At 45.6% G+C, this 20,291-nt stretch overlaps 2 protein-coding genes across 3 annotated transcripts; one reads left to right on the top strand and one right to left on the bottom strand.

Annotated features, from left to right (window-relative positions):
* Positions 1–67: 67 nt before the first annotated feature.
* On the bottom strand, positions 68–4,703 carry VMA22 (vacuolar ATPase assembly factor VMA22). Its single transcript, XM_080798408.1, has 6 exons — positions 4,648–4,703; positions 3,855–4,029; positions 3,676–3,779; positions 3,506–3,588; positions 2,713–2,844; positions 68–928 (listed from the first exon to the last, which is right to left on the bottom strand). Exons 2-6 carry the CDS (start codon positions 4,026–4,028, stop codon positions 816–818), a joined length of 606 nt encoding a protein of 201 aa, XP_080654534.1. The 5' UTR covers position 4,029; positions 4,648–4,703; the 3' UTR covers positions 68–815.
* Positions 4,083–8,877, top strand: IMP4 (IMP U3 small nucleolar ribonucleoprotein 4). 2 transcript variants are annotated; one of them, XM_080798407.1, is made up of 10 exons: positions 4,083–4,480; positions 4,571–4,770; positions 4,918–5,026; positions 6,912–6,995; positions 7,670–7,779; positions 7,859–7,991; positions 8,078–8,232; positions 8,315–8,409; positions 8,531–8,604; positions 8,688–8,877. In XM_080798407.1, exons 2-10 carry the CDS (start codon positions 4,768–4,770, stop codon positions 8,798–8,800), a joined length of 876 nt encoding a protein of 291 aa, XP_080654533.1. In that variant the 5' UTR covers positions 4,083–4,480; positions 4,571–4,767; the 3' UTR covers positions 8,801–8,877. The 2 variants fall into 2 exon arrangements, with proteins under 2 accessions (XP_080654533.1, XP_080654532.1); XM_080798406.1 differs by having other exon boundaries at positions 4,088–4,770.
* The last annotated feature ends 11,414 nt before the right edge of the window (positions 8,878–20,291 follow it).

Genomic DNA, 20,291 nt, shown 5'->3' with positions numbered 1-20,291 from the left:
TGATTGATAAAGTCAGCTCTTAAATCAATTAAGAAAACTAACTAAAAAAAAAATACAAGAGCTGGGTGATGGTTACTATAGCTTTCACCTTAGTTATTCATTAAGCTATTCGATATTTTGTACAGGTTAACGCATTTTATTTTAAAATGAAGTTAAAAAAAAACCATAAAGTTACAAGAGAAATTGGGAAAAATATTTACATTTCATATTATGAACAAAGGATTAATTTTCCCCAAGCAAACTTTAAAAAAAAAACAACCCAGTAGGATAATGAAGCAAGGACACAGATCCCATCACAGGAAATACATTTGGCCCTTCAAACATTAAAAGTAGCATGGTCTCACTCCTATAAAAATAAATGAAGAGTTCCTTGAGTTCCCTTGAAAATCTAAGTCAGATCATTTAGACTTTCTGGCTTAAAACCTGCCAAGGACTACCTACCTACTTAGGTGTTCACGTTTTTTATTGACAGGGAATCATACTGTCTTAATTTGTTAGCCATGTTTGTCTTTTTTTCCTACACCAAAATCAGTTTTCAGAATCTAGTGCAACTGAAGCACCTATTTGTTGTCCTTCCCTGCCACTAACTGTGCAGTATTTTATCCTGTAAAGAAACCACAGCTGATATATCCATGAGGCTCTTCAAATTTTCACACCTAACAAAGCTAGAAACATGCAAACCAGAGAAATTTTAAGGAACAGGGATTAGTTGGGGTGGGAATAGGGGCAGGGGCAATCTGTGAAGGAAGAAGGCCCGAGATAAGGTAGCCACACCAAAGAACAGCTGTGCTCACTGTCCAGCCTCTGGTCACAAGTCAGGCAGACTCGGGCTCCAGCTGCTTGAGTTTTCCCTGGAGCCCCCGGAGTTGGCTTCGACCCCAGTCAATGCGGATCTGAAGGCTGGCCATGTCTGCAGCCAGCTGCAGGCCTAGAGGAAGAGATAAGATTGTCACCATGGTATCCACTATGTGATATGACTCAGGGGCCTCTGAACATCCCCAGGGACTGGAAAGGCTCCAGAATTTTCTAGCTCCCATACTATTTCTAAAACATTCCCAGAAGAGCCTTGCACTGGCTGCTTCAGAATCTCACTAGACCCACACCCTCACCTCCTTCACATCTTTACTAAAATGTCACCTCTTCAACAGACTTCCTTTACTCCCTTTCATTACCCACCAGGGACTAAAAATTCACAGATCATAACACTGTTACATGCCCTCATTTCCTTCCATCTTTCCTTCATTATAATAGTCCTTCACTATTCTTGCCCTCTGTTTACCCTGCCCCCAAAAGTGTTCCACATTCTGGATCCACATCTAAGTGGCTTTTGCCTGATGCTTCTGCTTAACAGTCTTCTGGGCCCTCCATGCCCAGGCCACTTGCCAGTCCAGTCTTCAGCCTACCTGCCTGACAGCAGAGCTGGCCACACATCTGCTCACTTCCCTCCAGGAAGCACTTTCTCCTCTTGGTTTCTGGGATCTCTCACCCTTTGGTTGTTGTTCCTGCCTCACTGCTACTTCTCAGTCTCTTCAAAAGTGGCTTCTCCCCTTCCTCTTCCCACCTTCTGTCCACACGCTGAGGCCCTCTGCTGATCTCAGCTTAAATGCTGTGTCTGTGTCAGCAACTTGGGAATTTAAACACCAGTGTTATGCAGGGGGCTCCCAAATCTCTCTTTCCAGCCCAGGTCTCTTTCAAACTCAGATGCATGTGCCCAGACACCTGAGCAGAGTCTCCACCACACAGTAGTAGGAACACACTCTCACTCAACTCTTGACTTACCCTTGGCTGCAGCTCTCCCACACCAGGTGAGGGCAGCTTCATTCTCCCAGGTGTTCCTGCTGGAATCTGTGGGTTCATCCTTCATTCCTCTCCTTCCCTTACTCTCAAATTGATCTGTCAGTAAATCTTGTGGCTTCTACTCTCAAAACATGCAGATTCCTGTCACTTGCACTCTCTTTCACTGCCTCCACCTACATCTCAATCCTGGCTGCTCCCCGACATCTGCTCCCTCCCTCTGCTCTTGTCTGTTCCCACCCAGCACCCAGAGTCTTCCTATCACTCTGTGGATCCAACTCTGCCTCATTCTCTTCAGAGCCACCCGTGACTCCCAAAGTCCTCACCAGGGCCTATACCTCAAATAACCTGGGCCCAGTCCCCTCTGACCTCAGTTCCTGGTACTCCCTGCTTCATAAACTCCACTCCAACCCATTTGGCCTCCTCTCTGCCAACCTAAACATGATTTCACCTCAAAGCTTTTGCCCTGGTTGGCCCCTCTGCCTATAGCACAGATCAACTACAAAGTTCTTTCCATCTTTTCAGAGAGGACTTTTCAAATCACCCTTCATAAAATAGCTACCCTCACCCACTCCTGTCCCACTCCATCCACCATACCCTAACTTATTTTTCCATAACAATTCTCACTACCCCGTATTATATATAGGGCCTACTTATTTATTTGCATGTTTTCATTCTCCCCTCGGTGGAATATACATTCCATGAGGGGTATTTATCTCTTTTGTTTCCTGCTGTATCTCCAGCCCCTAACATGAGCCTGGAACACTGCCAAGAGCCAGTAAAACCTTTTTTGAAAAAACAGCATGTGTGCAACAAAAGCTTGGTATGGAAAAAACCCTGGAAAACCCTTTGCGGATTAACCCCAGCCAGGCATAGCATTACTACTACTTCTTCCTATAAGATAGAGGGTCTACTCACCTTCCCGGAAGCTGGCCTGGGCATGACGCAGACTGTGAGGAACCAGGATTCCAAACCAGTTCAGAGGGTCCCGGGGGGCTGGGGAGGACTCTGGCTCTGGGGTTCTGGAGAGACCCTTGCGCCTGCGCAAAGCTGGAGAAAGACAGACTGGAGGTTGGGAGTCTCATTACCTGTCCCTTGTCTTCTCTGTGACAACGTTGAACTTGATCTAAGCTCATGATCCTGACAAACACTGAAGGCTGTAAAATCCCTCCAACCATTTATGTTCCAGAAAACAGCTTACCACAAAGAACAACATTTCCGTTTGTGATTTAGATGAGATGCCCTGACCACTCTTTCTCATGACTCTCATAAGATCAGCAAATGACCCCGTAGTTTACCTGTGACAGAGCCACACACTGACTTTTCCCATTTTGCCTGAACATGCTGAAAGGCCAGACAGACCCTCCAACTCCCCGTTTGTCTCATAAATGACTGAGATTAGAAGTTTGTCCCTCTGAAACCAGTTAGACATATAAACATTTTTTGTTCAACTGATTGAAACTTCCCCCGATTGCAAAAGTATCCCAACCGTAAAGGACTTCACCTATAACTTATCTATTTCTCCCTATAGAAGTCTAAAGCAAAAACAAACAAACAAACAAACAAAAAACAGCCTGCTGAGACACTGTGATCCTCCGATCTGGGCCACTCTCCATCGCAACACCCTTAATAAAATAATCTCTTCAATTATCCTGTACATTTTGTTTTTGACATCGGGAGGGAGCCCTGACGCGAAGAAAGGGGAACTCACCTGCCTCACGGGGCCCCACCTCTTCTGGAGTCTGGGCGCTGGCTCTCACCACCCAGACCTTCTGGAGTCCGTCCTGGGCCTCGCTGAAGAACGAGAAGGCAGGATCGACATTTGGAGGCCCCTGCCTGGACCCTGTCCGCCCACCCGTTCCGACATACACGCCTCCTCACCTGGTGTAGACGCAGACCTGAGGCTCCATGCGGGAGGCATACTGCAGAGGACCTACAGACTTGGCACCCATGGCATAGCGAGCTTTGGAGAGTGAGAACCAGCCCTGGGATAAGAGGAGAGCGGTTAAACTCAGTTTACCGCCGCATGCCCGCCCATCCCTCCCTCCGCAAGATCCCACCTCCTCCACCCGGGCGTTCAGTGCTGCCCTCTTCGCCTCCAGTTCTTCCAGGTCCCGGAGCAGTTGCAGAAGTAGCGAGTCCACCTGCGCGCGTAAACCCCGCGCAGCCATGGGCCCACGGTACTGAGGTCTGGAAACAGACTCCTCACAGGTCGCCCAATCGTCGCTCGCCATGCTGGCATGACAACCAATAGGCTCACCTTCAAGGGGCGTTCCCAGCCGTGAGCCGAGTTGCCCAACGTTTCTAAAGGCAAACGCTTAGAGCCGCGCTGCAGAATTGATTAGCTGGGTTTTCCGAAGCGTGTGAGCCTACGAAACAGTCGGCTAGAGCTGTGGGTGGTTCCGAGTCGCTTTGGGAAGAGGCCGCATTTTACACTTGATCTTAGCCAAAAGGCCGAGAAGCGATAAGAAGCCGCTTTTTAACAGTAGGGCGATAGCTGTGGTGATGAAAGAGGCATAGCTGTATGGCAGCTATTTTAAGGGAGAAGAGGCTTTAATTCCAGCAGCCGGTAGGCGAGCCTCCAGTCAGCCGCTGTGCTGCTTTTACAGTTGCTGGATCATTTTGAACCGCCTATTATGATTACTCTAGCGGTTCATCATCTTAAAATTGGGCATCCTCCACAGTGGTAAGTAATGAAGCCAGGCACTAACATCTTTAGTAAGGGCGAGCGTAGCCAACGTGACAACGTTTCGACGCCCGCCTATTGGTGTTCCAGTAAGCTTGCGCCTCCAGATGGCCAATCGCCTTGCAACTCCTAACCCACCCTCCGCCATCTTAACATTGGGCACTCACCACAGTCATAGAGTGCAGCAAAGCCTCTAGCGACCTTCTTGATTGAGGGCAGAATCGTGGGTGACGTTGCTGACGCTGCGCCCGGCGTTCTCCTAGACTCACGTGGAATCCGCGCTCAGAATGGTAGGAGGGATGTTTGAGCTCCTCTTTTTTATACTGGGGGCTCGCGCAGGGCTGAGGATGCTTTATGGGCTTGGGGCTGGTGGGGCTGGTGTCCCCCGGGCCCGGCTGTGCGTGGCGAGGAGGCTGAGCAACCCGCTTTTTCCGTAGCTGCGTCGTGAGGCCCGCCTTCGCCGGGAGTACCTGTACCGCAAGGCCCGAGAGGAGTCGCAGCGAGCTGCCCAGGACCGGAAGGAGAAGGTTCGGCGCGCCCTGGAAGGTAGGCACCTCTCCGCCCCCCTCGGGGGCGGGGGAGTGCTCTAAACCTGTCGTTATAGAGACCATTGGTTTGCATTTTAAAGTCCAACGGAATAAAAGACCAAATGGTATAAAACGCGTTTAATTAGCATCTCTTAGTATTTGTATGGCTGAGCATCCTTTCAAGTATTTACTGGCCGCTTTCCTTGCCTTTTGGATTTATAAATTCTTTCCGTGATGCTATAAATTTCATATCTTGTCATATATGCTGCAGTATCCAGATTTTACAGTTTGCCTATTAATTTTGTTTACAGTGTGTTTAGTTCTTCCCAAATTTTAAATTTTTACATTGTCCTCCCGCGCCTCCCCCCGTTGTTTTTCTTTTTGCTACCTTCTTCAGTACAAGATGACAAGAGTATCTTACTGTCTTTTAGTTGTTAGTATGATTACGTTGCATTTAAAAAGTGATAAACCGTAGAGAATTTATTTTTATTCGAGTTGTGAATTGGGATCTAACTTTGCAGTATTTTCTCCGCTTTTTGTTTGTCATACGAATTAAGAGTGTTAACTTGTTTGAATGAAAATGTTATATTTATCCCTATTTTCTTGGTTCTTGTGTGAGTAGAACTTTCTTGTCTGCATGGTACATCAGCTTACTATCTGTGATTATTTTTTTTAAAGATTTTATTTATTTGAGAGGGAGAGCATGAGAGAAGAGACGTCTGGGGGAGAAGCAGACCCGCTGCTAAGCAGGGAGCCAAATGTGGGACTCAATTCGGGACTCAGTCTGGGGACTCTAGAATCATGACCTGAGCCGAAGGCAGTGGCTTAACCAACTGAGCCACCCAGGCCCCCTCTCTGGTTATTTTAAATTCACTTTGGTTTTCTGTGTTTTATACATATAAAGTGCATGAGTCTATATGTTTACTTAATGTAAACACTTTGTATGCACTTAGCGTTTTGTTAGATATCTGTGATCTGTCTGCCCACATTAGAAATAAAAAATGCTCAATATATTGAAATTCAGGAATATTTTCCCCCAACTCAGATAGCCACAATACAGGATACTGTTTAAAAATAAGCCATTTCCTTACTCTTCTTTGTGCTTATGTCATACTTGTTTGTATCCTTAAATCACATGGGTTGATTTTTAGTTTTAAACGTAGTTATCAGGTTGTATGTGTTCTTTCCCAGCTTTATGTTTTCTAAGATCTATTGAGTGTAGCGGGGGCTCCCATTTCCCTGTGCTTGGTGTTGACCTTATTTTTTTAGTCTGGCGCAGTTAGGAACAGCATTGCTGCTATGAACCTTCTCTTCCATGTGCAAGAATTTCTCCAAGGCATATTGGAAAGACATGCTGGTTCCAAGGGCATGTTGATATTGAGCTCTGTACTCCAAAGTGGCCATGCCCACAGCCCAGCCCCCCCCCCTTTTTTTTTTTTTAAACCAAGTCTAGCTTTAGTTCACAGAGGAAATCTAACCCAAAGCATGAAGTTTAGCACTTTCATTGTCAGAGGGTTTCAGGGTTTTCGGGGTTTCTGGGCCACATTCGTATAAAAAGAACACTCTGTATTTGTTCTTTGAAAAATCAGGTGTTAATTTTTTTCTAAGTACAAAAACAATATATACTTGCAACTAAATATTTTAGAAAGCCCTCAAACCATGAGACTAGAAACCATAGAAAATGAAATCTCCCGTAACCATTGTTAACAGCTTGGCGTGTAGACAAAAATAGTTTTGTCTCCCTCTTCCCCCTGCCAAAGAAGTCATGTACACATTTCTGCACAGAAAGGAGTGAAAGGGGTACTTTTTAATCAAGTCTGTGCAGTTTTTGTAAGCCACAGTGTTGTATAAACTGAGGGCTCCATGCATGTGTCTTACTCAGCCGCTCTGTGTTCCCCCTGCAGAGAACCGCCTGATTCCCACCGAATTACGCAGGGAGGCTCTGGCCTTACAGGGTTCCTTGGAGTTTGATGACGCCGGCGGTGAAGGTAAACTTCCCTGACACTGGGCCAGCTTCTTACCCTGCTCTTGAGCCTGCTGGTTTCCATGTCATTCTGCGGACAGCTTGAAGGAAAGGCTGTGTAGCTCCTCCTTGCGAAACTGTCTCCCAGATGCCCTCCTAACTGTGCATAGATGGCACTTTAGGAGAGCTCTTTCTTAGTGCTCCCAATTTCGTTTATTTAGCACATACAGGGTTATCCCACTTACTCTGTTTTGTCTGTTAATTATCCCCCTTATCAGAATATGAACTCTGCTGAGGCGAGATAGTATCCATTTTGTTTACTGCCATGTCCCCAGCTCCCAGCACTTCATTAACACCTAAACAGACATTATAAATTTTTGTTATGAGGAAAAGGAGTCAGTTACCTTGGCCTTAACAGAATCTGGGTTTGCACTTGGTAGTCATTAACCCCGTGTGATAAATATAGTTAAAATGAAGTAAAATTAAATCAAATGTAAACATTTAGTTCCTCAGTCATAGTTGTGTTTATAACCAGTGTGGCTGGAGGGCTACCCTCCTGCTCAGTGCAGGTGTGGAACATTTTATTTTCATCATCAAAGGTGTTGTCAGACAGTGCTGCTCTAGACAGATTGAGCCACCCTCAAGTTAGCATTTTATTTCCCAAGATAATCACATTCTTACCCCTCATGCTGTGACCAGGTGTGACCAACCATGTGGATGATGAATATCGATGGGCAGGGGTTGAAGATCCTAAGGTCATGATCACTACCTCCCGAGACCCCAGTTCCCGCCTCAAGATGTTTGCAAAGGTACCAGTAGTGGGAAGCGAATGGGAGGTCCTAAGGCACTAGTGGCCCCAGTCCTAATTGAAATGCGTTCACATACAAGGAGCTGAAGTTGGTGTTCCCAGGCGCCCAGCGCATGAACCGTGGCCGGCATGAGGTAGGGGCACTGGTGCGAGCCTGCAAAGCCAATGGTGTCACTGACCTGCTGGTTGTCCATGAGCATCGAGGCACACCTGGTGAGACTGTGGTGGGAACAGGGTGTCTGATGGGGTGGTTGTCTGAGAGCAGATAAGGTTTCTGACAGCCTGCCTGGCCCCACCAGTGGGGCTCATTGTCAGCCATCTGCCCTTCGGCCCCACTGCGTACTTCACACTGTGCAATGTGGTCATGCGCCATGACATTCCTGACCTGGGCACCGTGTCCGAGGCCAAGCCTCACCTCATCATGCATGGCTTCTCCTCCCGACTAGGCAAGCGGGTGAGTCTGGGTCCATGGGGTGAGGGCTGGGGGCAGGGAGTTCCAGGCTGGGCATTTGTCACTTGCCTTCCCTCTGACCCAGGTCTCTGACATACTCCGCTACCTGTTCCCCGTGCCCAAGGATGACAGCCACCGTGTCATCACCTTCGCAAACCAAGATGACTATATCTCCTTCCGGTAGGTCCATGGGCTGGCCTCAGAATGGCGTCCCGACCTTTGTGTTCCACTGCTGTTTGTTATTGGCTCACATCTGCTCACTGTCTTCTCTCACCCCTACCCTGTCTCCCCTTGCCTCCAGGCACCACATATATAGGAAGACCAACCACCGCAGTGTGGAGCTGACAGAGGTTGGACCTCGCTTTGAACTGAAGTGTGAGTTTGGGGCTTAATTCCACTTCTCGTGGTGGTGGGGTGCTGGCGGTATAGGTGACAGTGTACCCATCTACACCCCCCAGTGTACATGATCCGCCTGGGCACGCTGGAACAGGAGGCCACAGCAGATGTGGAGTGGCGCTGGCACCCATACACCAACACCGCACGCAAGAGGGTCTTTCTGAGTGCTGAGTGAACCCACTTGCAGGTCAGGATGTGGACCTGGACCCAGGACTTGGGGAGGGGTCAGAATAAAGTCTGTGTGCCACACCACTCCATTTGCTTCTGTGTGATCAGGACAAACCCACCGTCGGGCTGCATGTGAGGGACAGTTTCTACTGGGTCTTCTTAGGTGGGGAGCTGACAGCTCAGGGACATTCTCAAGTCTGCTCTTGACGTTGTATCTAGGACAAGGCAGGCCCAACCTGCTGGCTTGCTCCTTAACCATAGGAAAGATTTGGGAGATTTGGTGGTGGTGTCACTTGGGAGTCAGGGGCCCCGTGAGAGCCCATCTCAGACTGGGACTGACATGTACCTAAGGACCCTGGTTTTACACAGAACACGTGTCAGGACCCTACAGCATGCCCCCAAGTTGATGTGGAGGGGAGTATGACATTAAGAAAGAAAGCCATCACACCACTTAGGGCAGGTCTGTAAGAAAACAAGTCAGGGAGGGGGATGGAGAGCGGGGGAGACCTCTGCAGATGCCCCGAGAGCTATAGGATGGCATGAAGCAGCAGGGATCACCTGGATGATCCACGCAAAGACCCTGAGGTGGACGTATTCATAAGGGTTCCAGGAGCAACAATGGCCTAGTGAGAGGAGTCTTGAGGGAGAACAGGCAATAGGTTTCATGGGATGTCTGACTTCTAGCCCCACTCATGTAAATCCAGGACCTTCCAGAGCCTCTCTCCCCTTGCCATAACCTCAGCTCACAAATGAAGGATATGCCACTAAAATTTTCATGCAAGTTACAGAAATTCCAAAATACATAAAAAGTAGAAGTAGTATGATGTTTTTATTAGTTTTCTGGACTACCAAAACTGCTATGAACTGGGTATCTTAAAACAACAGAATTATTCTCTCACAATTCTGGAGGCCAGAAGTCAGGTCACTCCCAACCCCTCCTCCATTACTTGCCTCTTCCAGCTTCTGGTGGCTATTGACAATCCTTAGTATTCTTTGGCATGTAGTTGGATTGTGGTTTCGGTCTTTGTCTTCACACGGTCTTCCTCTACTGTCAAGTTTCCACTGTGTTTCTGATAAGGACACTTGTCATTAGATTTATAGCACATCAGAAAATCAAGGATGGGGGCACCTGGGTGGCTCAGTGGGTTAAAGCCTCTGCCTTCAGCTCAGGTCATGATCTCAGGATCCTGGGATCAAGCCCCGCATCAGGCTCTCTGCTGAGCAGGGAGCCTGCTTCCTCCTCTCTCTCTGCCTGCCTCTCTGCCCACTTGTGATCTCTGTCTGTCGAGTAAATAAATAGAATCTTTAAAAAAGAAAAAAAAAAAGAAAGAAAATCAAGGATGACCTCTTCATTTTAAAGATTCTGAACTTAATCACATCTGCAAAGACTTTTTTTTCCCCTCAAATAAGATCATGGGCTCCAGGAATTAAGATGTGGACGTATGTTTTGGAGCCACCATTCATCCAACTACATGTCCTCATTTCTCACCTTCAGGAGCTGTGGGCCTCCTGCCCTTCCTGTTTACTGTATCCCCCTGTACCTCTTGCAGACATCATAGGCATGAGGCTGATGCTCCCCTGCTTACTCTGAACATCCTCCTAGGTAAGCACCATGAGGCCTGGGGCTGCATTCACTGTTTCACCAAGCCTAGAGCAGGCTTTTAGTCACTGGCATTTTATTTTCTTAACAGCACAGAAGTCTCAGCAGGCCTTTGTGCTGGGGGCCAGCTCTTAGGGATAGGTGGAAAATAAGAGACAAACTATTTATTATTCACTTTATTGTGGCTTCCACTGCTAAAGAGGCCTTTGAGAAGCCAGCACACTTGGGCTCACCAGTAGTGGAAGGATTTATGAAAGACAATTGGGTCCACGTTTTGCTCATCAGCTGTGTTTAGCCACTGGATGTGAGTGATAGCTATTGTCAAATGATACTGGGGGAAACAACCCCTTACACTGTGCTGGTGGAAGAGCCTGTGGGTAAAGGCTTTTCAGATGGCAGTCTGGTAGAGTTTCTAAGCATTTGAAAGTTCTACTTCTTGAGTCACTATCCTAGGGTCAAAAGTGGTCACTGTGATGCTGCTACAGACAGCTTAGGTACAGCTTTGGGTATTTGAGCAGGGGAGTTTAGAAAGTGAGCCAATAAAATAACAGTAATTAAAACAAGAAATAAATAAGTTGTGGGAAATGTCCACTGTAGTGCCTTATGTATTGCACAGATGATATCCTGAGGACTCTCAGGGAGCCTTGGATTTGAGGCATGGTATAGGGCTTAAAGGGATATTTATGCATCTTTTATTTGACTTTTTAAGGAAGAAATCAGTTCTTATATGATTTTGAAATGTGAAGGACAAAGGAGAAGACAGAAGTGGGTGTGGGTTTTGGTGCTTACCATTTGAGTATCTCCTCTGGCCAGAGAGCAGTGGCCCAGAGAGAGTAGAGGGCCTTTGTGACCAGGTTTTCCTTTGTCATGTCTGCAACTGATTTTCATGTTCTAGTATTTTTCTCAATATTCAGAAATACTAACGTGGGGAATCCAAGTTAAGGGCATGAGGGCACAGATTGCCCTGTTTTTGCAACTTTTATATAAATATGACATTTCAAAATAAAAGTTATGGGGCGCCTGGGTGGCTCAGTTGGTTAAGCAACTGCCTTCGGCTCAGGTCATGATCCTGGAGTCCCTGGATGGAGTCCCACATCAGCCTTCCCTGCTTAGCGGGGATCTGCTTCTCACTCTGACCTCTCACTTCTCATGAGCTCACTCTCTCTCAATCTCCCTCTCAAATAAATAAATAAATAAATAAATCTTTAAAAAAAAAAAAATCTAAAAAATTTAGAACATTTTCTAAAGAAACGTTGGAGTTCCTTTAGAAAATGTTCTAAGTTTTTAGACATAGTGAAGTATTTAGGGGTGAAATATCAGCCTGATACTTGCTTGAAAATGCTTCAGCAGGGAGAAAAAGCTGAAGCAAAATACTAATTGTCAGGTTTAGATGACGCAGAGAGTTTGTTATAATATTCTTTCTATTTTGATGTATGTTTTAAGTTTTTCACAGAGGATTAAAAGGAAAATAATTACAAATGTGTATTGTTGTTAAAGCATTTTTCATATTTTTAAGTTGTTAAAAATCTCAGTAAAAAGGCTGAGGTGTGAAAATAAAAGGGAGCCTCCTTTACAATAAAGTTGGAAAGCCAGCAGGGAGCTATCTCATGCCCTACCACTCCTTAAACTCCTTAATTGTAGACCCAAATAGAAGAGAAACCTTGTAAGTCCCTGCTATGGGTTAGCTGTTTGGTATTCCAACAGAGGAAAGGTTTTCTACTTCTCTGGCAACAGCCCAGCCAATGAGAGACAGTCACAACTCAGCCAATGAAAAGCAACTATCCTTTGAACTCCCAGTTTACTCTAATGTTCTTTTTGTTTATAACAGCCCTCCCAGCTTCTCACTTTCCTCCATAAAAGAGCATTCCTCTCTTTTGTTCTCTGGACTTGCCTATGGTTTTGCCTTACCATGCTTGTCTTGGATTGTAGTTCTCTACTACTCCCAAATAAACATATTTGTTGCTGGCAAAACAACTGCTGGTTTTATTTTTAAAGTTAATGAAGGAGAGACATGCCAACCATTAGTGGTGGTTGAAAGCCATTGAGAGTTAGGGCCAAGGGGTGGTGGTATGTTTTCATGTGCAAAAAGAAATGAAAATTCAACCACAATATGAGGTACATTTTGGCATTGTTCCACCAAACTGGCTGCAGTGAACATCTTGCCCACTATCCCTTATTCTTTCCTAGGGTAGATTCCTAGAAGGGGAATTTCTGATCCAAGGAGATGCGCAAGTCCGTCTTTTGGTATTTACTACCAAAAATTTTATAGCAGGAGACCACTTTTATCAAATTGGCAAAGATGAAGAAGGTTCAGTATGGTCCATTAAGGTGTGGGGAGTTGAGTTTTGTTTAACAGATGTAAAACTTTGTGGGGAGATTTTATAATTTCTACTTTGATCCAGTAGTCAGAACTAAGGATGTGCCCAGCCTGTACACCAGGTACACAGTGGTCACGTGCAAGGATCTGTACCATTGTTTGTAGCAGCAAAAGCAGGGAAACAGCCTCAATGTCCATCATAGCACTGAAGTTAAATAAATTAGGGTGCATCCACAGAGTGGTGCACTGCAGCCACTGAGCACCTCAAGATAAAGTGTTGAATAAAAAGCATGGTGACATCCCATTTGGGATATGCTACCAGTGTGCAGAAGGAAGGGGAAGGGCCTTGTGCTGACATATGAACTGCATTATCTCCAGGAGGGTAAACATTCAACTGGTGCCTTGCTAGAGAGAACGGTGCACTAGAGATCCGGGGAGGAGGGAGAATTTAGTGCTACTGTGGGTAGACATTTCATTTACTTGTTGACCATTTTTGTGAGCTCCTTTCCGGGTTCTCTGCCCAGTTTTCTTTGGAGTGCAGGGAAGGTACTTTGATTTTGTCTGATTGACTTCAAGAGTTTGAAGATGTAAGTACTTCTCCAATACCGGTAACTTCTTTAAATTACAAAAGTAACACACCCGCATGGTTAAAAAAAGAAAGAAAAAACAACAACAAATGCACAGTGAAAAAGAAACCACTTTCCTCTTTCCTGTGCCCCCAACAATCCCACCCTACTCTCCAGAACCTATGGACTCTTGACTTAAAAAATATATGACCAGATGTTTTCTCTTCATGGTATTTTTTTAACCCAAAAATCATGCTGTATACACCATTGTGAAACTTCCTGTCTTTCCCTTTAATGATCTCTTTCAGCTACCTCTAGGTTATCGAGGATATCCAGTATGAGTGACTCCACCTCCTATTTAATGGCTGCATATTCCAGTTGTTTTCTATTTTTACTACCAGAAACCTTGCTTCAAGAACATCATTGAACATACCTCTGTGTACACTTAAACAAGTATATCTGATGAGTGGAATTTTGTCTTAAAAATGATCATAGAAAAAAAAATGATCATAGATGGGGCACCTGGGCGGCTCAGTTGGTTTAAGCATCTGCCTTCAGCTCAGGTTATGATCCCAGGGGGCTTGGAATCAAGCCCTGCATTGGGCTCCCTGCTCAGCAGGGAGTCTGCTTCTGCTTCTCCCTCTCCCTCTGTCCCCACTTGTGCTCTCTCTCTCTCACTCCTTCCGACTCAAATAAATAAAGTCTTAAAATGATCATAGATGCTGCTGAATTGTTGTCCTCCAAGAGGCTCTTCTGGCCACTGTCAATAGATCTGAGTACCTGTTTCTGTGTCCTTGCTGGCACTGGGTACAATCAGACTTTACATCTGGCCAAGCTCTAGGTGCAAAATGGTTCCCCAGCTGATTTCGTATTTCTTTAATTATGATGGAGGTTGTGCATCTTTTTAAATACTATTGGCCATTTGTATGTATGTGGTTCTCTGACCTGTTTGCTCTCTTTTCTATAGAAATGATTGTTCACCTCTATCCTGATTGATTTAAATATTTTAATTGTGCAAAATTTCAAACATACAAGAGCAGAAAGGACCATACAATGAGTCTATGAGCCCACCTCAATGTTGACCATCTGGTTTCCTTCGTAGCCCCACCTACTCTGTATATCCACTCACTTGTTTATTTTGAAGCAAATCCTTGACCTCATTTCATCCATGAATATTTCTGTATATATCTCCAAAAGATAAGGACTCAACAAGAATAACAATACCATTGTCATGTCTAAAGAACCAATTATTCCAAATATATATTTTATATATTGTATAATCCAAACATTATTTCAAATATCCAGTTAATGTTGAGTTTTCCCTGATTACAGTATGTTAGTTTGAACTAGGATCCAAATGAGGTCCATTCATTGCAAATGATTGAAAAGTAACTTGTCACTCTTTTTATTTTTTTTTTGTTGTCACTCTTTTTAAATAGCTTTATTGAGATATAATTCACATATCACACAGTTCACCCTATACCTTAAATAAGGCATACAATTAAAATATATATATACAATTAAACTTTTTTATCATTTTCAAAGGATTGCGCAACCATCACTACAATCTAATTTTAGAATATTTGTTTTTTGTGTTTTTTTTTAAAGATTTTATTTATTTATTTGACAGAGATCACAAGTAGGCAGAGAGGCAGGCAGAGAGAGAGAGGAGGAAGCAGGCTTCCCGCTGAGCAGAGAGCCCGATGTGGGACTCGATCCCAGGACCCTGAGATCGTGACCTGAGCCGAAGGCAGAGGCTTAACCCACAGAGCCACCCAGGCGCCCCTAATTTTAGAATATTTGTACCTCCTAAAAAGAACTCCATACCCATTAGCTGTCACTCGCCATTCTCCGCCAACCATCCCTCTACCCTCAGGCCCTTGCAACCACTAATCTACTCTTGTTCCATAGACTTGTCTATTCTGGACATTTCATACAAATGGAATCATACAACATGTGGTGTTTTTTTACTGCCGCCTTTTACTTAGCAGTGCATTTTCAAAGTTTATCCCTGTTGTAGCATGCATTATACTTCATTTCTTTTTACTGGTGAGTAATAGTCCATTGTATAGATATACCATATTTTATTTATTTATCACTTTATGAAACTTGGGTTGTTTCTACTTTGGGGCTAATATGAATAATGCTGCAGTATTTGTGAACATCCTAAGTCTCTTTTAACCTGTAGGATTCTCTCTTTTTTTTTTTTTTTTGTAATTTATTCAATTAGGAAACTGGTTTATTTGCCGTACAGAGTTTCCACAGTCTGGATGTCTCTGGTCTTGTCTTTGTTGTGTCACTTAACATTTTTCTGTGCCCTTCTGTTTCCTCTGAATTAACATTTAGATCTAAAGGCTCAATCAGGTACAGGTTTGAATTTTGTTGGTGGGAATACTTGGTGGGTGGAGTGTTGTGTTCTTTTACCAGGAGAATGATAATGTGTAGGTGTCTTTTTTGTGATGGTAGCAGACATTAGTATCATTGTTAAGCTCTATTAATTCAATAGGGGTTTGGAACTTGGTGCCTGTTTTTTAAGAAATTAATAGGGTTTTGGGGTGCCTGGGTGGCTCAGTGGGTTAAAGCCTCTGCTTTCGGCTCAGGGCATGATCTCAGGGTCCTGGGATCGAGCCCCGCCTCGGGCTCTCTGCTCAGCAGGGAGCCTGCTTCCTCCTCTCTCTCTGCCTGCTTCTCTGCCTACTTGTGATCTCTGTCTGTCATATGAATAAATAAAATCTTAAAAAAAATTAATAGGGTTTTTTTGCATTACAGTTTTAAATTCATTTTTGCTGTTATATAGGAAAATGATTTCTATATGTATATGTGTGATGTGTGTGTGTGTATTATATTTCAACTGGATACCTTATTAAATTTTCTTTTAACCCTTTATGGTCTTTCATAAGATTTTCTAACTTTCCAGCTGATTATGCCATGTGCCAGTTACACCGTATTTTTGACAGACCCCTGCCTTTCTTTCTCCTTGCCATAGTGCATTGGCTAGGACTTGAGAACACTGAGCAGCAGCAGCATGAGATGCCCCCTGCCCTTGCTGTTGGTCTCATTACAGAAATCCTTCCAGAGATGTTCATACTTGCCCATACATAGATGTGCACTTAACTTCTCTCTGGTTTTATAATTGAGTGGCAGATGCCAATGGAGAAGATCTGTACCTCCCTTTGGTTGTGATGCCATGGGCTCTGCATTCAGCACCCATAGAAGAGCCCTTAGCTATGCAGGACTCCAGCCAGACTAAGCTTAAAAGAACATGACTAGTTGGTCTCTTCCAAATAAGGTGCCACACACACACACAGAGGTGTGTGTGGGCTGGGCTAAAGTTGGGTATGGAAGCTGCAAGCCAAGGATGCAGGGCGACCAGATCAGAGGCCCCAGGATGCTACTAGCATCACTGTCAGAGTTTGTTTGCCTAGAGTTTACAGCAGTTGAAGCTATTGGCACAGAGAGCCCAGGACTGAGTTCATTTACTCCAAAGGCATGGACTAGCATCTGGGGCTCACTCTAGGTGATGAAGATACCCAGGCTCTGCCCTGGAAGAAGTGGGGCTGGTTGATAGGAACATTTTAAGGATATCATTTTTTAAAGATGAGGAAGAGGGCTTTCCTTCTCCCTCTGTGAGGCAGAACAACAGGGCAGTTCCCAGGGGTAAAAACCAGCCTCCACAAAGAGGTCATGTGGGTTGGCAATGGGACTGAGAAGCAGTAAGTAGGGTGGTTTTCTCCTTGCGCTATGTTCCCCCAGCTCTAAGCTGCCTGCCTGCCCCCCGCCCCCAGAAAGGGACCAGGAGGGATCCTCAATTCAGAACACTGAAATCCAGAAGCCCTGAGGAGAATTAGAGGAGACTAACAAAAGCCCACCCAAAGGTAGTTAGCTGTAGTCACTGGTGGGCCCAAGCTGCCCCTATTGGAGACAGTGTCATTTTTCGTTTGCTAAGCACCACACTTGTGGATGGACCAACAGGTCAGCCCATTGAGCCTGCAGGTTCTTAACAGGAGCAATGGGAGAATTTTTTCCCAATATCTTAAGCGCTTTTTTGGTCTATCAAAAAAAGCCAGAGAAGAACTGTACAGTAGTATTATCAATAGCCTCAAAGTATCTCCCAACAAGCTCCCAGGGTTAAAGTGGTATCTTTGTTTCTCCATTATAAACAATTTTTTCCTTTGCAACATTGGCTCAGCGTGGGTTCCTCACAGTGTTAAGAAAGCTTACCCAAGCACCTTCCAGCACCCAGTTCATTTGGCACTGTTGAGTGAGCACTCCAAGCAGGCAAATAGGCAGATTGGCATGTGGCATGTAGGCACTGAGTTACTTAGGATCTCCAAGGACAGTGCCCGCTGCTCCCACTTCATGGGATTGCTACCAATAGGGTGAACAAAAGGGCACCTACCAGAGGCAAATTTCATTGTAAGAACATAGCATGCAATTCTCTGGGAAAAGGGAGAGGTGGGACAGGCCAGGCTACTGGAGGAACTCCCATGGGTCTTCCCATCCCCCAGCCTGAGCTGAGGAGATTGCAAGCCAGGAGCATTTGGATATCCCGAGTGACCTAGAGGGCTAGTCAGTGGAGCAGGCAAATTAAACAATGAGAGGTGGGCATGGAGTTAGGGTGACAATACACCAAAAATACAGCCAGTCCAGCTGAAACCATGACAGGTGGGCCACAGCCTCAGTCATTCTATCCATAGGCCAAAAGATTTTGAACCAGATAGAAAGATCCCCAAACAGGCAGACACAGAGACCCCTGGCTAGACAGACTTCTGGATGGACCAAATCCCAGGGAGACAAACAGACTCCAGAGAGACAGCCAGACAAATGGGCAGATTCTTGAACAAAGATAGGAATATGCCCAGCCAGACATCCAGAAAGACCGGTGGTCAGACACATGGACACCCCCTGGCGCCAGCCAATTAGAAGGTGATCCCAGCCAACCAAAAGACAAAATCCTTCAAGGACAGAGAGAGCCCCCCACTATAGATAGATACCCCAACAAAGAGATACCCCACCTACCCAGTCAATTAGTCAGCCAGAACTCAGCTTGATTACCTCCTGCCAGTAAGAAGACCCCAGCCTATGAGAAAGCCAGGCTCTCAGCAAGGTAAATGTTACCCCAAAAAGCCAGGTGGACAGATAGATACATCCCCCCACTGGACAAACAGACCCTTAGTCACTAATCAGAAGATCCCCAGCTTCTGGGTCAACCCTCCTGCCTCCCAGTCATCACCATAGATGATATGGATGGCCCAAAGACCCTTCAATGTTGCATTTGCTCCCCTAAACCATCAGTTTCCAGTGACCTTTGACCTCCAGTGACATCCACTAACACCAGGGTCCACAAAGACCTTTCATGATCCCACAGTGACTCTTCCTTGTATACTCTGGTATCCCCTACTCCCTAATGACTGCCAATAATATCCATGAGTACTCAGAGACTAAAGAGTGTCCATGACTCCTGCACTGAACATCCATATCTTCTCAAAGTTACCTGATACTTCTGTATCCCACCTCCCTGAGTCTCAAAAAACCCATGACCAGTCACAAAAGTTCAGTTCATTGACATACATTATAGTGCACTGAGTAGGAGCCCTCAAAGACCTTCCTTCTTTTGATCCCTCAATTACTTAAACTACCACTCCAAATCCCAATAGCCCTTCAGCCATTTTCACTGTCACTGACCTCCAGTGACTGCCATTAACATCTGATGACAGTTGCCCATGAACATCCAAAGACCTCTCACTGACCTCCAATGAATTCACTATAAATGTGCATCCTCAGTGATCATTTTTTACCATCTTTGAACTCTTAGAGATGAAGCTAATAAACACTGAGTCCACAGTGACCCTGCCTATAAATTAAACATCCCCACTGATCATCCACTTTGACTTCCGTCACTTAAACCTCAGTCAGCAAACCACACAGCCTCAGGCCACACACACACACACACACACACACACACACACACACACGTTTTGTGACACATGAAAATAACGTGAAATTAAAATTTCAGTGTCCACAAATAGTTTTATTGGAACATAGCCCCACTCATTTCTTTACACGTGGCCTATGGCTGCTTTCACACTGTCATGGTGGAGTTGAGTAGCTGGTACAGACACCGGAGACAGCAAGGCCAAAAACCAAAGCCTTTTGAGAAAAAAGAGTTTGCCCATCCCTAACTCAACATTCTAATAATCCGTAATTAATTAAATCCACAACCTGAACCAATGACCTTGTTGACCCTTCAATCACTTGAAGTACACCTCACCCCATTGGTTAACCTTTGACACCTCAACGACCTCAAACTGGACTCCACAGACACCCCTTCTGGTGACACCCCCTGATATTCCTTCCATGACCCCCAGAGCCCTGCTGGGTGAGGGGTGGGTTGACCCATCTACCCAGGCAGGAGCCCCAGGCTCCTCTAGGCTTTCTCCAGCCCCCCCCTTGGTGACCTGGAGAACTGGATCACCATGTCGTCCTCTGGCCTTTTCCTGCCCATTTTCTGAAGGTGAGAGTGTGCAGACAGCAAAAAAGAGAAGCTCTTTGAAAGCCTTGAAAACATCTTTCTCCCTGGAACCCATTTTGACGGCCTCAGTTCTGTTTCCCTGCAGGTTTATGTGGATTGAGATTTTTAAATTCAGAAAGGATCCTGGCGCTCCCAGTTCCTCCAGGTCCGACCCAAAAAGAGGAACCTCAGGAAACAGAGACACAGAAACATCCGCTTCCATGCGGTCTTTCTCACAGCGGGGGTGCCCGGGTGTCATTCCCCCCGACACACATACCGCCCCAATGCAACCTCGGCAACCTCCCGTGACCTCCCTCGGGCCCCGCCGCCGTAGCGCACAGTGAAGGATGCCCCCAACCCAGGGTCCTCGAGGCAGGAGTTGCAGCTCCATCTCGGCGACCATCAGAGCCCAGTCTCTCTCAGGGAGACGACCTGGGAGGCCAGGTCGAGAATGCAAGGGCATCTACCCAACGCGGGCCCTTGGATGAAGGTTGGCCCCGGGCG

The sequence above is a fragment of the Martes martes genome (genome assembly GCF_963455335.1).
Source record: "Martes martes genome assembly, chromosome: 3".
In the NCBI taxonomy this organism is placed as follows: Eukaryota; Metazoa; Chordata; class Mammalia; order Carnivora; family Mustelidae; genus Martes; species Martes martes.
Note: the sequence above shows the minus strand (reverse complement) of the source record. Positions and strands in the feature narration are given on the sequence as shown.